At 35.6% G+C, this 17,408-nt stretch overlaps 1 protein-coding gene across 1 annotated transcript in view; it reads left to right on the forward strand.

The window, feature by feature from the left end:
• Window positions 1–9,082, forward strand: part of gucy1b1 (guanylate cyclase 1 soluble subunit beta 1) — a 35,394-nt gene extending 26,312 nt beyond the window's left edge. The window contains exons 10-13 of the mRNA XM_088633247.1: window positions 640–877; window positions 2,903–3,043; window positions 6,787–6,941; window positions 7,933–9,082. Coding sequence (XP_088489373.1) covers window positions 640–877; window positions 2,903–3,043; window positions 6,787–6,941; window positions 7,933–8,062 — 664 coding nt within the window. The 3' untranslated portion in view covers window positions 8,063–9,082. The remainder of the gene's footprint in view (window positions 1–639; window positions 878–2,902; window positions 3,044–6,786; window positions 6,942–7,932) is intronic.
• Window positions 9,083–17,408: the final 8,326 nt, after the last annotated feature.

Genomic DNA, 17,408 nt, shown 5'->3' on the forward strand with positions numbered 1-17,408 from the left:
ACAACCCTAAGACACTAAATGTTTTTCCACAGGCTTTGAAGTTAGCATATTTTATCTGATAACATTTTCTTTAAATGGTTATTTTTCAAAGTAGTGCATTACGTGTGTGGATTAGAATGTACAATGGACTCTCGAGAATAAAAAACATGACATTTTATGTAGTGTGCTGATCAGGAATGCAGTATACTAAGCAAATCCTAGCTCATGAAGGTCTTTATCTTGCAGTGCAACTTTTACGTGCTGGACTATTGTGAAATCATAGTAAGCATGTAACACTAATATCTTTGATTTAGTGGTTTTTCATTCACATCATTTAGTTTTCATATTTATGTCAGCTCATTATAGCATTATAAGCAACAGTTTTTAAGCATTCATATTCGGTTTGCATATGAATGTTAATTTTAATGTAAACCACAGTTGATGGTGACCTGTTTATTGCATTTTTTTAGAAAATGTCAAGATAAATGTTTAAGGCAGATTAAGGCATACTATGACATTTAAAATGGTAATCTTTGAAAACATCTAATAGGAAATGAATATGTAGCAACTATGTAGTATTACTCAAACATGTATACCTTTCAGACTGATTAAAAATGAAAAGTTCTTACCATTGCATTCTCTGTGATTTCTTTGTTCTAGATTGCTGTATTCTGTTCTTCCACCATCTGTAGCCAATGAGTTGAGGCACAAACGTCCAGTTCCAGCAAAGCGCTATGACAATGTGACCATACTCTTCAGTGGCATTGTTGGGTTTAATACTTTTTGCAGCAAACATGCTTCAGCTGAGGGAGCTATTAAGATAGTCAACCTGCTAAATGACCTGTACACAAGGTTTGACATTCTGACAGATTCACGAAAGAACCCATATGTTTACAAGGTAAGAAAAAGCCACTTTTATCACACGCTTAACTTCATTTATCCTAGACAGTTAAATGGGAAATTAACTTTCTGAGTAGAAGCAGTAGAATTAAAAATACTGTATGTAATTAATTTAACTTTCTTTTCATTTTTGCAAGTTCAATAAGCTATTTATTGTGTAGAATTGTCATGAAATTTTCTGTTTTTATTAACCCTAAAATGAACTAGGTAAAAATTATGAAGAAAGAAATACTGGAGATAACTCCAAGGTTGAAAAGCATTGATTATGTGCTTTTACACCTTTTAAACCTGACTAAAACTCTTTAAAAAAATTCTAGCAAATCAAGCATTCACATTTCACAATTAATAATCCATTCCTGTTTGTTAACTCCTTAACGTTTGTTCATGAGCAATTATCATCAGAAGACTACCATATGATACTTTAAAAGACAGCTGAGGTTATGTGATGATAAAATTAGTCAAGCATCAGAATTTGCAATGCAATCAAATCCTTCCAGCTGGCTCATTGCTGCCTGAATTTATTCCATTAATTTATTCTCACAGCTGGATAACTGTGGGTTTACAGGATAAGGAACAGTAAAGGTTCTAACTGGATCAATTAATCAAACAAGTCCAGTAAGTAATTCATCTTGGAAGTCAAGCAACCATCTTAGTTTATGCTGTAACCCAATTTTTACATCTTTTCATCCTGCTGGTACTAGAATTTTGTATTTGTAAGTTGACTAGCCAAACAGTTTTTCATCGGAAGAAGTTTTTGCAATGGGCCAGGTTTTCGCAAAATGGTTCATGAGACATTGTGAGTGTAAAAAGTATCAAAGCAACTTTTCAGGAGCCATCTTCAAAATGCTTAGAATTTAGTTTTATTTCAGTCGGTACAGCAGTTCTTCAAAAAGAAGATTTTTTCAAAGGTTTTAGAATATGCATGTCACACCATCATATTTAAAACAAATTGAATCTGCTCTCAATATATGTGACTAGTATGAGACTACCTAGTCTTTGAAATTACCAGTCTTTTTGTTACAGAACTAGTAAGGAAAATGATCCTTACAGTTACAGTATAATAGGCTTCCACACCTTGAAAACCAAAATCCTTCCACTAACTCTAGACTTCTACTACATGGAAGACTAATTACTAGATTATACCAAGTTAAAGCCCAGTCCTTTATATTTGAAAACTGTGTAATTATAGTTGACAAATATACTTATAGGATGGGTTGAGACAGTTTATGTAATGTCTGAATACATTTTATGTCTAACTGAAAAAGGTATAATGTTTTTCAGCAGGATTTTAAATGCCCCAAGGCTGAACACCCCAGATTAATGTTTTTAACTCATACAAAGGCAGGTTCTTTTGTCTGAGAGATTGTTCCAGTTTTTTCAATTGAACACTGCAGACACCCTTGGAAATCAGGATGTGTTCAAACTCAGCATTCTGAGTGTGTCAGCAGTATTGGTTAAAAGGGCTACAGAAATTAGTTTCTAACCTTAAAATAAACAAAAGGAGAAAGATATACAGATATATAGATATACAGACATTTTTTGGGGGATTTCTAATCAATCCCCATCTTGTAAAATTGATCTATAAACCTTAATAGCTTTTAGCACTCCGCTAGATGGCAGTTTAATACCACTTTACTCAGGAATGCAGAATTCCTAAAACACCTTAATGCCTAACTCTAAGAATATCAGTTTAATTCTAATTTGGGTGCAGACAATATTTAAAACAATGAAATGTTTTCTGCTTTTCCCTCTTGGGAAAAGTTGAGGAAAAAAAGAATTATGGTGGCTGCATGAATGAAAATACCCATAAATTAATGTATTGTAGATATGTATATTACTAATGATGAATAAGCAAATGTCTTTGTTGTAAAGCAAATTCCTATTGAAGGGAACTGTATAAATATATTGCTTCCAAAAGGATACTCATAGTAATTGAATAAATTGAATTTCTTTGCAGTAGTTTTGTTTATTACCAGAAGTTTTAAGTTGCAAGCTAAATAAAAAAATTGTATTCCATTGACAGGTGGAAACTGTTGGGGACAAATACATGACTGTTAGTGGTCTCCCAGAGCCCTGCACTCACCATGCTCAATCTATCTGCCACTTGGCTTTGGATATGATGGAAATTGCTGGACAGGTCAAAGTTGATGGAGAACCAGTACAGGTATACAAATGAGTCCCTTGTATATACTAGCATAATTCAGGAAGTTCTGTGCCAAAAAGTACTTAAACCAATGATGATCAAATTATTGTTGAACATAGTCACTCTTGAGCAGTGTAATTATTACTATTCCTGAAGCTTTGCCTTCCAGGAAGAACTTCCAAACAGCCTATTCAGGTACTCTACATGGCTATCCATCATCCTCAAAATAGTCTTGACACAAATATTTTTTTTCAGTTTCAGAAAAAGTCATTTTATACTATATTTGGAAGAAGGATGTGGAAAGTAAAAATAAAAGATTCTTTGAGAGTGTTTGCAAGACTTCCATTGTGGTACAGTTCTTTGCATTGTATTTTCCTTTGAATGAAATTTGATGGAGAACATGGAACAGCTTATTTTTTATTATAGAGAATCCAAAGTACCTGGTCTCCCTCCTGGTATGTTTTCACACATACTTTTCTCTTGTAGCTTGTCGAGATAGGGTCTGGCTCCTATGCAACTCTGTATTGGATAAAGCATTTAGAAAATGGATGGATGGATGATTCCTACAGATTTTCGATTTTCTTTTTAAGTGAGGGCATTAATGTCCTTGAGCGGCCCAGTTCATCTTCTTCGTGTTAAGCTACAGTGTAGCTTTGGACTTGTGCATTGGGTCTTTGTCCTGTTGAAATGTGAAATATGAATTTTCATCCCAGTTTTAAGTCTTTAACAGGTTTTCCTCTAAGAAATGTCTTACTTTTTCATCCCCATTCTCGTTATTTACAACCTTCCCAGTTCCTGCTGATGAGAAGCACAGCCATGCTTCACAGTTGCTACCACCATGTTTCACAGTAGGGATGATACTGATTGTACTCTGCATTATGTTGGGGTTGCTTCAGATGTAATGCTTTGTATTTAGACCAGAAAGTTCAAATTTTGTCCCATATGACTGCATGTTAACAGTATTACTTAGGTGTTGTGTTACAAACTGCATGTGGGATTTGAGATGGGTGTGCTGTTCTGAATAAACATTCTCTTCATCCTAGCGTTAATCCCACATCGGCAGGGTCCGCTTGTCGGCACACCTGTCTCCATTTGGCGCGGTCATAGGTGTCTTGTGGGGCGACGTTCACTTTCCGCATGTCTTCAGTGATCCGATCCATTCACCGCTTCTTGGGCCGACCTCGCGGGCTCAGTCGCATCGCTGTCCGTGACACCGTGTCCTCGCTACTTCTCATCACGTGTCCATACCATAGCAGTCTTCCTTCTCGCGTCTTCTCCATTATTGGTGCCACTCCTATGCGTCGAAGGACATGGTCAAATCTTGTTAGGCAGAGACACTACCGGATCATCCTCATTTCCATGACATGGAGGGCCTGCTCAGGCCTGGAAGTTGTTGGCCAGCATTCCGATCCATACAGGGCGACAGGACGGACAACGGTCTTGTAAACTTTAGCCTTGAGTCGGATTGGCATCCAGCGATCGCATAGAACGGCGGTTACCTGGCGCCACTTCATCCACGCCGTGTTCACTCGGGCCCTGGCGTCTGGGAGGGTGTCGCCGTCACTGCTGATGATGGAGCCGAGGTATTTAAACTGCGCCACTTTCTTGACATCTTCACCGCTGATGCTGATAGTTCCGTCCGTTCGGTCTTCTTTGTGTTCAGCCGCATTCCATGCTCGTCCAGTCGGATCTTCCATCTCTGCATTTGGTGTTGGAGCTCTTGGTGTTCTTCATCCGCCAAGAAGACATTGTCGGCTTAGAGCAGCGACCACGGGTGAGGTGCCTGGAGGTCGGCCGTTGCCGTGTCCATGCAGAGCACAAAGAGCAGGGGCGAAAGGGCAGATCCATGGTGAACGGCGACGTTGATGGCGAAAGGCAGTGAAGTGCCCACTGGGTCTCGGACGACGCTGGAGACGTTGCGATAAAGCAGCTGGACCCATTGGACGTAGGCATCAGGGGCGTTGTGTAATCGCAAGGTGTGCCAGATGAGCTCATGTGGGATCCAATCGAATGCTTTCTCCAAATCCAGGAACGCCATTTGGATGGACTTGTTCTACTCCCGGTGCTTCTCCAAGAGCAACCGGGCAGCGTAGAATGGCGTCTGTCGTCCCACACCCTTTGACAATGCCACATTGGTTCAATGTGACACTGACCATCTTACGGAGTCTGGCGTCGAGGGCCCGCTCAAAGATCTTCATCGCATGGCACAGAAGGCGAATTGGTCGGTAATTTGAGCACTCCGTGACGTCACCTTTGCCCTTCCAGATGGGCACCGTGGTGCTGGTTGCCCAAATCGGTAGGACTGCGCCTTCGCAGGTGATTCGGTTGAAGAGGCTCACGAGAATGTTGGCTCCTCGACAACCGAGGATCTTCCACATTTCGGCTGGGATATCGTCGGGTCCAGTCGCCTTGCCATTCCTCATCTTCTTGATGGCAGCTTCAATTTCCACTGTGGTGATAAGCAGGACAGGTCCAAGGATGGGGTCGGCACTTTGAATTGGTGGGTGGGGAAATTCATCATTTCAGATCCTCGAGAAGTAGTTGCTCCAACGCCGAAGGATGGCGGGCGGGTCTCGCGGATAAACATTCTAACAAAAGTAGATAAACATTCTAACACATTCTCAAAACTCACTGGCAGTTTACAATTTGACTTAAAAAGGTAAAAGTGTTAGTTTAATGCTGTGGTGTAACTAGGAACAGATGTAAACTGCTGGGCTTAATGAGCTTTCAACTGTTACATGCCTTAATGGTTTCTTTAAAGCAGTGGCAAATACAGATTATCTGTTTTACTTTAACTTTGATACAAAGTAAAACATTCCTAGTGCCAAATGACCTACTATTTAAATTACTTTGTATTTGTTGCTTTTGTTAATGCATGTGTACTTGTGCTCTTCTTTGTAATGTACAGAATACCCTACACCTATCAAAATAAATTAATCTCTTTAGTCCTGGAGAAGCAGAATATGGGAGTCTTGAGGAATTATTAGGAGTTCCCCAGAGGGAGCAGACACTGTGTTGCTTCCTGCAGAACACTAAACAAGTCCAGGAAATATAAATACATTAGCAAAACAGAGTACTCTGGAAATCAGTGCAGAGTTCATATAAGCCTCAGATGAGCAATGGACCCTGCTAAATACATGACAGGGGATTTGTCCAAAATAATAGATTGTAGGTGTTTATTTTTAGTTGATTTATTCATACTTGTGTCTTGAAATAATGAGAGTCACTTCTGCTTTTGAACTGATTACTTTTTAACATTGATTACATTTCAGTCTGAATAATTAAAAAAAAACATTTTTCTAAAATGGCTAACCTCTTGTTTTATTATTTTATCAATTATTTGCAAAGTATGTTAAAATCTATTCAGTGATTAATGTCCCTGGCTTACTTCCATGGGAGGTTAATATGCAATAAAATGAATGTGATTTTAGTTATGTGTAGAATAAATATAATATTCTATACAAATAATTTAACAATAGTGTTCAGATTCTTAATTTTCTTTGCAATGATAGGTCTCTGACAGAACTGTTAAAACTTGAATAAAGGTGTTTATTCTGTTGGTGTATCAAGAAACAAATGCTGTTGTGAATGACAGTTTTGTGACTGTCCTACATAAACAGTAAAATAGTTTATGTAAGAATAACATGATGGAGATCAAAATGAATTTGAAAAGACTTAAGTAAAACTGAAGCCTAAGTCTGTGACTGTTTTTCTCACATTTGTTTTTGTTGGAAGATGCCTCATATATACTATTATTGTTCCAGATAACTATTGGCATACACACTGGAGAGGTTGTTACTGGTGTAATAGGGCAGAGAATGCCCCGTTACTGTCTTTTTGGAAATACAGTAAATCTCACAAGCCGAACAGAAACCACTGGAGAAAAGGGGAAGATAAATGTTTCAGAATATACTTACAGGTAAGGAAAAGTACCATCTTATTTGAATCATGTGAAATAATCAGTTGAAAGGACTGGTTAAGGTTGGGATCTGACATATAATGCTATCAAAGCCTCGCTAGCTCCACTACATAGTTCAGTTTAATAGGATTTCAGGTTTCAGGGATGTGATAGCAGATCATGGGACTTTTTTTATATTACTTTATCATTACTTATCTCTATATCATAAAATAAATGAAAGCTTGATTATAAAAAAGAAACATCCAATAAATCACTGCTGTCAAAGATCTTGGGTGCTAGGTTAGTTCTGGATTAGGGTGCAGTCTGTGTGGTGTTTGCATGCTCTTGAGTTGCATTAATTTTCTTTATGAACCCTGGTTTCTTCCAGGCTCTTAAATAAAAGCTCTCTTGGGTAGTATGTGTCTCTAATTTGAGCATGTGTGTGCCAGGTTCTTCTGGGTTAGGGTCTGGTTGCCATTTCCCTTATCAGTGTAAGCAGCTTTCTGATAATTGATGGACAGAGATACTGTGCATGACAAATTATTACTTCTGCTGTATATTGTGCATCTAAATTATACCACTTATCTAACACAGTGATCATTGAAATTCATATGGAAAGATTAATATACTCTATATTCTTTTCAGATATACATACAATGATATGGAAACTCTGAATGTATGTTATGTTGTAACCATAACTGAAACTTTTAGTGCAGCTCATATGACAGTTGTAGACTATTACAAATGTAGATGGTGAGACATCAACAAATCTTGAAGGAAAATAAAAGTTTTTAAAAATACCATAATAATTTATGGTTAAATGTCATAGATATGAATAATCAATGTAAGCTTTTTAAATCACCTCTCAAATCAAAATAAAAGGCCAGTAGGAAAATGTCCTATAAAAAAACACTACAGTCTAGCATGAGTCTGCTTGCATTCCAAAATAATCTAATAATAAATATAATAAAATAAGATGTGTCCTAAAATCTAACCAACCATTTTATTCCAGGTGTCTCTTGTCAGCTGAAAATGCAGACCCCCAGTTTCAGTTGGAATACCGAGGACCTGTAGCTATGAAGGGCAAGAAGGAACCAATGAAAGTGTGGTTTTTATCCAGAAAATGTGCAGAAACTGACTAATCAAGAGGAAACTCATTCATACTGAATGCTGGGACAACAGCATCTCCTTTTATAATGCAATTTCCATTACATTGTAAACATAACCAATACATGTTTTTGGCTTTAGCCAGTATTTTGAGTAGAGAAGGTAAATTATTTAAGATTCAAATCACATTTTGCCAAATCAAAGGGATTGAAAACCACCTAAGCATTTCTCTTTTGCACCATTATGTTATTACATTATTTGAAAATTTTGTTTCTCCTGTGTAGTTTTGAAGCAAGTGTTTGATCTTCCTTTTGAAGTTTTTTTAATTTCTATTTATATATGAGATGTATTCAGCTGTGCTTTTAAGGTTTGACCTTTTGATAAGGAAAACATGCATGTTTTATATAATAATGCACAGCCATTTATACCTCCTGACTGTACTACTAATCCGTTCCGCAAGTCAGTGACTTTGATAACTATTATAACAAAGTTATAGATTTTATATTTTCACATTTCATTGTTAGTATATGTATAACCTGTAAGTTTTTTGTTCACTGAAAAGTACACTTACAAATTGAAATTCACACAGGAAGATATTGTACCAGAAATTAGTTTCAAGGTACTGTATTTATGGATTTCAATATACATGCACATTTTAAGAATGTTCTTAATGCAGCCATCTGTAGAGTGCAGTTGTGTATGTGATGTTCCATTTTAGACAGTGATGTATACCCTGAAACTCAAATGTATGTGTGCCAAATGCCTCACTGTGGAAAACGATGGATATATTTCTTCTGCAAGTGATTGCTGTTATTCATTTGGTCTTTAACTGTCGGCCTGTTGTTCATTGTGTGCTGCTAAAATGCTCCTTGCATTTAATCTGTGTAATAGTATATGTCATGACTGTAAATTTAACATGGCTGACTGTTTGCAGTATTAATCCTACAAAGATGTTATTTAAAATTAATTTCACTAATAGTTTTGTACATTTAAAAGAAGAGACAAATGATCTAAAAAATAAAGAATTGTTTGTGCTTATTAAAACTAAGTATAAAGCAGAATATGTGATTATTCTTGTCAGACAAATAGACAGCCATCCTTTACCTAATTTTTAAATATGAAATGTTTTTAAGCAAGCAAAACAGATTCTGGACTGCAACATTGTCATTCTTAGAAGTGAAACATATTTCAGACTGCTCTTTAAAAGAAGCATCTGCTTATAATTAAATCACATTGGATGTCATAAACGTTACTGCAATTCAGCTTTTAAAGAAAATTATGCATCATTAATGTGGTCTTTATGTGGAGATTCAGTTCCTCAGTGCGATTCCTATTGAAGTAATCCTATTATTGAGGTAAAAGGAAAAGTACATCAGTGGGAACAAAAAACATGATGTGGAAAATGATAAAAAATATTCTTCTTACTGTATTTTGTTAAAGATTAGATTGGAGGTAAAGGTAAAAACTACAAAACAATTCTTAGGTATTTACTCATCTTTAAACATCTTTTAGGCAATGTGGGGAAGCAATAAACGTAGCAATGAAAATTAGAATACATAGTAAAAAGAATAGAATTTAAATTGTTAGAGTTATGCAGTGCACTAGTAAGATCTCATTTGGAATACAGTGTAGAGTTTTAGTCACCACATGAAAATATATTGCTCCTGCTGTACTGAAATGATTCTAGAGTAGGGCAACCAGACACATTGCAGACAAAAAGAACTGAAGTCCCAAACAAAAAAAGACCTGATCCAAGTATTCAAAGTTCTCAAAGGCATTGTCATTCCCTCAAGATTCTAACAATGTGAAGTAACACTTTGAATTATATTCTCAAATCTACAGGAATCTGGTACAAGGAAATTAACATACGTTCATGTTAATGCAGTTTAAGTTTGGTTATGATTAGAGCAACTCAATGCTCTGAAGAGCATTCTGCTCCTTAAAAACATGTTTAGTTACAACATAAAGTAATGCATTACAATAAGCCATGAAACACTGTTGTTGTATCTATTTTTAACATAATCTGAAGCAGAATGAAAAGACAATGCTTGATTAAGGCGTCGTGTAGAAATACATTTTAGTGTCATCAGCATAGAATTGGAAGCTGATACCATTAATATGAATAATCTCAATGAGATGCAAAGGGTTTCTGTAAAAAAAGGAAATTAAGGCAAATAACTTGGTTTTATAAAAAAAGTTGTTTTGATGAAACATGGGAACTACAGTATGTTATGATCTGAAGACAATGGTCATCCAACTCCAATAAGACCGCCACATGAGGATACTATATACAGGTATAACTATAAAATGTCCAAGGTGACCTTGCATAAACTAGGGAAAAGTAATAAAATAAACAAAGTATTCCATGTTACAGTTGGAGGAAAAAGTAAAGCGTCATACAACCAATACAATTGTTTGAAATTGACAGAAGTGAGTCCTATAGTCCCTAAATGGTTAGATGAGTCACTTATAAAGTATTTGGAATGTCTATGAAGAAATGCTTCCATGAAGCATCAGTCACTGGGTGAATGCTGTGTGAAGATAACAAGAAGGAAGGAAAGGAATATGTAGCTCAGAGAGCTGGGAGAGGTCATTTTGTGTGGAATTGTATTCATTTTGTGCTCTGGGTTTGATTTTGGCTTAGAGGCAGCATGTTCTCCCCACGTTTTCATAGGTTTTCTCCTGATGCTCTGGTTTCCTCCCACATTCCACACATATGGTGGCTAGTATCAATTCTGACTTCTACATTATCCCTGTGTGTGTCCTTTAATGGACTGCTGTCTTACGCTTGGTTTTGTCCTGCCTTGCACCCTATGGTTCCAGCAAAACCCTCATTCCCACAAATATTACCATTAATCACAAATTTCAGATAATACTGTACATGGATGGACTTTTAAATAATGGTTAATTTGACTCCCTTGGAATATGTGGATACCTCTGTACAATAGCTTTCTTTTCTGTCAAGTTATGTTATCATTCTAATTTGACAGATTCTTGTGCCTTCTATTCAGCACAGTCTTTGCCTGTGGCAGTTTTGCATCCTTCTTGTTAATATTCCAGTTATTTACTTTACTTTTCACACTATCTTCTAGTGCAGCAGCACACATTACATTAAGGGCACACACTCACTGTTACCTTTTAATAGATCCCCTATGCACACATAGATATGTTTCCATTTCTTCCTGACTGATTGCATGTGAACATCCATTTAGTGATTGTGTGTTTAGTATTATAGAATATAATGTACTATCAATTTAGTATTATAATTGCAGATATTTGTGACATGTGCAAACATGAATTAAAATGTATGTTTAAGAACAACCTGTAACCATGACAATTATGCAGCAAAAAAGTGGATATGAACATGAAAGTCTTGTACTATATGATACAGCATTTTTATATACCAGCTAGTATGAATTTAATTCTGGTATCTAAAAGTAAATACTGCGTAGCTCTGCATAGGTATGCAGTTTTAAACAGAATCAGAAGAGACTTTTTGTCTTAAGGTGCAGAAGACATCATGTGATGAACTGAAATCACATTCAATAACTAAATCTCACACTCCCTGAATAGTTGCTAATTTAGGGAACCTTTATGTCTACATGAACAGACTACAAAAGCAGAAGTTAATACAGTGGATCAAATGCAGATTTAGGTGTTGCAAATTTGTGCTGTTATAGCAACTCAAATGTAATTGTTGCCAGCCACAGATTGTTACAAAGTTACAATAATGTTTTGCTTATACAAAGCATTTTAGTCCCGATTGTATCTCAGTTTCAGTTAAATTCAGTTAAATTTGATGTACTCCTTTATTAATACTTGTATTCTTCTGAAAAAATCCAAAGAACCTTAGATACCTTTTCTCCACATGAATCCTGCTGAACAAACACACAAATAAATGTAAAGAAACCTTAGCTCACACCTCCACCAGTGCTACCCATTAACAATATGGACTGTGAATTCATGTAAATTTGTACATTAAGTGTATTACATAAGGTCTTAATGGTTGACAGCTTGGAAATGTTAATGAAATACATATAATGGAATTTTAGCAAGTGCTTGGGGCCTGGCCTAGTTGAGAGGAATGATAAGGGTGACTTGGAATATATCATTTGAATTTCTCATCTAAAAAAATGGTACAGTAGCTTTGAGTGAAGTGATTCTGAGTCTAGCATTTTATCTCTTTGTTATTCACACAAATCCATTTCAGAGGATGACTCACAAGCTATCAAGAGCTATTTTCCTAATTTTTTACTTTGTAAATTACTGTAAATTATTACAAGGGAGGATTTTTAACTTCTATTATTATTGAAACATGATGTTGAAAAGTACCATTTAGAAAAATAATACAATGTTTATGTTTTTATATTCTCAATTCTACATCAATCGCCTATATTGGTCTTATTCTTTTCATTGTTACATTGCTCAAAATATAGTTCAAAATATAATTTCAATTGACTAGGACCAAAAATATGATAAACATTTCTCACATACATTAGAGCATTTTGTTACAAAGTGATTTAAGACACAGTGCACTTCAGAGCAACAATTTATTCAGTGTACCATAACATTTCTTTTCAGGAATGAATTAAGAATGAAGTGTTGGTACCAGAGGTATTGTTAGACCTTTAACATTATCAGAGAATATCCAAAAGGAACAATGCCCACTGGATATAAAGAGGTATGACCAGACATTCAGACAAGTTTTCCCTCTTGTGTGTTGCACATTTTATTGAAGATTTGCTGCTTGTGTTTTTTTAATGTCAGGAATCAAGTAGTAGAATTATTATGATTATTAAATATGAATAATCAATCCATCTATCTATCCAGAGTTCGGGGGGGGGGGGGGAGGAGCCTATTCCAGAAAGCTAAGGGCAAAAGGCAGGTTATACCCTAGATGGGAGACCAGTTCATCACAGGGCAAACACAGCCAATTTTCCCAGGAGCCAATTAAGTTGCTATTAAGTCTATGGACTTTTGGAGGAAACCAGAAAATCCGTAGGAAACCCATGCGAACGGAGGAAGAATATAATAAAGCCATGCACCACAGGAATCGAACCCATTGCAAGGCAGCAATTCTAACCTCTGTGTTATGCAGAACAAGATGATAAATAATCATCTACAGTAAATATAAAGATATTTACATTGCTCCTTTTGGACAAGGAAAGTAACATATAAAGCTACGTTAAAGTTAATGTAAATATAGAAACATTTAATGAAATGTTTGATGTTGCAGCCCCATCTAATGTTCAATATTTAGCATTGCATCAGTTAATGGAAGATGGGTGTTCTTGAATTACTGTACCAACAAGTGCAACATCAGTGTTTCAGTTAGAAGTTCAGTTCTCCTACCTACACCATTGGCTCAAACAAAGCACACATTGTCAGTTCTAAATGTGTAATTTTATAGTTTCTTCTATGTTTCTGAAGGAACTGTGCCATTTAATTTGATTTCCATGCTTTTAATTTGGTGTTATGTGAAGAAACATACATCAGGACTTAATGTGTAAAAATGATTTGGAATTAACATGACATTTTGTTTCTTTAAAATCAATGTACCACTGAATGTACTTTATGAAGCTCACTCAATGGTACAGCAGTACTTTGAGCATTTAACTGTTCTGTACAATGCTAAGTGTTTGATTATGTAATTACTGTATATGATCACTTTTAATACACTTAATATATTTTTCGATACATCCTTGAAAAATCACCTTACATCCCACACCTAATTATATATTAAATTCAAGGAATATCAATTTAGCATTTGAAAGCCATTTTGTCATACAAATGCTTTTTGAGTGAATTTAAATGAGATATCGAAGGGGACATAATTTAAATAAAATCTGCAAGGGGAATACATAAGACTTGGAGTCAAAAAGAGAATGCCAAAGGCACAAATAAACACATAATTCATTACATGACTAATGAATTATGTGTTTATATCTAAAAGCTATGAGTATTAGGAACACAATACAAAAAATACAAACTGCTAGACTGGCATGTAATTATGATATAATTGAAATCCCAGAAACATGGATAACAGAGATTAATGTGATCATGGTGAATGCAACATTACTACATACACAGCATTCCAGAGAGATAAGAATAGAAAAGGGGGAGACGTAACCCTACCTTACATATTAAAAAAAACTTTCAGGGATGTAGATAAATTATATGTCTCGGAATCGATCAAATGTATGTGACAAACATCTACGAAGTTCTATTCTAAGACAATTCAGTTACCAATAAAATAGATTTGGAAAAACAATTAGGGACATTGGTGACCAAAACTGAATGATGGATGTGGCTAATAACTACTTTCTTACTCAAATAGCCTACTACCTGATCTGAAACTCTTACTGATGTGATGTATTGGTGGACTACCAAGGGGATCTGTATTAGTATATTAGAACAGCTGCTTTTCTTAATTTATATCAATGATCTAGTTTCTAATATTAATAGTATAGTTGCATACTAACTAATGGAATAGTCAGTAAACAAGTCATTTTTGCAGATGATACCAAAAAAGGGGAGAGTAGAAAACACTTCAGTCGCTGTAAAGAAAATTCATAAAGAACTGAAGACTTGAACAAAACCTGACATCACATCACATTTAATGTCGATGCAGGTAACAAAAACATAAACTATAATTAAACAATAGGAAACGCTGAGCTTTGACCCAGTATTTACAGTACATCTTTCAGGAATTGTGGGGCACCAATACTGTACAGTAAATGAATATTAGGGCATATCCTACACCTAAAAGTGTAGAATTTAAATCTAAAGGATGTAATGTTAAAATTATACAATGTACTTCTAAATTCAACCTATTTAAAATTGTTTAGTCATCACTTAAAAAAAGGCATTTTGAAATAAGTCCAGAGAAGACAACACAGGCGTTCCTTACAATCCAAAGGTGATAGAAATGGCCCACACTGAGAGGCTAAAAAAACTAAATCTTTTTAGTTGTGTGTAGAGAAGATTATGGGGAGATCCGATCTAAGTATTCAAAATCCTCAGTCCAAAGACCTTGAGGATAGTAGAACAAGTCATGTCATTGAAGCTGGTACCCTAGCTGTTTTAAAGAAAGAGGTGGATTAGATCCTCTCCTCATGCTTTTTATGTTTCTAACATATTTCTACATTTTCTTCTTGAAAGATGATGTTTTTTAAAAAAATAAAAAGTAATTGTTTTATAATGTTTAAATCCTTAATGAACTATAATAGTATAGTCGTATAGTATAATAATAATAATAATATTTTATTGTTTTTTACTTTTTCTAACAACACAGACGTGAGATGTGAAGCCAATACTAGACACTATGGCCTGTGTTAGGGTTGTGGAGTGTATGAATAATTCAATATCATTTACACTGGTGAATTGTGAATGGTGTTGCACTGCCCTTGTTAAATGGCACAATACTGTAGGGCTGAGAACAGAAAAAGAGAGCAGGCAGACTCACCTGTCTTGTTTGCCTTCAAGACCCTTTTGCTTTAACACATCACAGAGCACTGCAGCCCCATACTGGAGGTTCAGTAGCAATTGGAGGAGAAGCACATACAGTACATAACTAACAGCACCACACACCTGTAAGTGTCTGGAAGCTGCAGGCACTGTTACTAGAACCAAAGAGCCCTGGTCGATTGAACCCACCCCACACTTGGCTAACCAATTGTTTGCAAGCATCTGAGGTCACAGTTGGCTGGTGACACGAACCAGGCTGGAATCTATGATATCTGGATCATAGTGCTCATCTTGTCCTCAGCCAAGCACCTATTCCAGTTGAGCCACTTGTGAGCCCCTTTAACTGTAGTTTTCTGTGGCATATGACCTGTGTTAAGATCCCAGCAGTGAATCATCGCCACTAAGCAGATGAGATGTAGACACAACTGGATTGCTCTTAAAGACTTCCTACAGCTTTTTATTGGACTTCATTCTCTGTAGGTAATCTTACCAACTGAGATTATACAGTAGGCCACCCACCTGGTACAGGTAGGACATTTTGCCATACTAAGATATTCATAGGGGTTGTGGGAATATGGAACAACCAATAATTTTGCCTATCATCATAATAAATAATAAATCCTATCATCAATATCTACAAAAAGTGAGTGGAGTCCAGAAAAGTACTAGATAAGTATTATTTTTATAATAGTGCTCATTGTACCCAGGAAAACAATCTTGGACTATTGGTGAACCTTACTTTTTTTCTGTTGCTGATTCTTTGTTTTGGAATGTCCGTTGTCTGACTCTTCGAGAGATATATTATTTAACTCTCGACTTAAAATTCACCTTTTTGCTACAGCCTATGTATACAGTTCATCCTGAGTTATTGTTTTTTTCTTTTACTTTTTATTGTATATTTTCTATTTTTCTTCTTTATCGCTATGTACAGCATTCTTGGGTTTGAAAAGGTGCTTTATAAAACACTTTTCCATAATAATATATAATCATATCTTATTATTATATTATAAAACAAAAGGCTTCTGAAAGAAAATACTCTTCATACTAATTAGTAGTGTAACACTTAATCATATCACAGATCACTAAGACTGCTCCATGAAACTTGGACCTTAAAAGTCTTTCCCACATCCTTTTATAAAGTGAAGAAACCAACAATTAACCCCATTTGAAAATGAACTGTTTCAAAATTTAGAATTGCAATTGCAATGAATCTTCAGGTTAGAAATATGGGTGCCTCAGGGCTACGGTTTGCTTTCAGACTTGTGTGGTTATTCCAGGAGCTCCTGGAGCATACTTGTGATACGCATTTTAGCAGTTGATATTTGCCAGTCACAAAAAAATACAAATTTTCGTCTCTTTTTGGAAAAACAATGATTAAAGGTTAATTGTAGGAGTAATTCAATTTCCTTCTGGTAGTTTCTCTCACTCAGACTATGTCTGTTCTGTGTGTACACTCATGACTTCTTTTCTAGACTTCCATAGAAAGGTCAAGGCTGAATATGTTTTTAACTTTTTCTAAACTTTTCTGAGAAAACAAATCGTCATGTGCTTCAGTTTACTCTAGTCCATCTACTGTTTCAGTTCATTTGCAGTTTTGTTTTGTAACTTATTAACAAAATTTCAAATATTGAAAGCCATGTAGCCTGTTACCTAGTGGGGTTTTAAACTTTTTTTAAACTTAAAAAGCTGAATAAGTTCGAAACATGTTTGTCGGCAAGCATCACAGTAGCGTAGCCAACGAGTATTAGTAGTATTTGTAGTATTTGTCAACTGAGTTGCTAAATATTAGCTCTAACAGATTTCAATTCCTTAGCTATAAGAAATATTGTGACTCATTATAATGCATGCACAAAAATACATTACTTGCCTTACAGATCTTCCTGACCTAACTTCTGCCTCTTCTAATTAAAATAT

Source organism: Lepisosteus platostomus, chromosome 1 (assembly GCF_059453375.1).
Source record: "Lepisosteus platostomus isolate fLepPlt1 chromosome 1, fLepPlt1.hap1, whole genome shotgun sequence".
Lineage (NCBI taxonomy): Eukaryota > Metazoa > Chordata > Actinopteri > Semionotiformes > Lepisosteidae > Lepisosteus > Lepisosteus platostomus.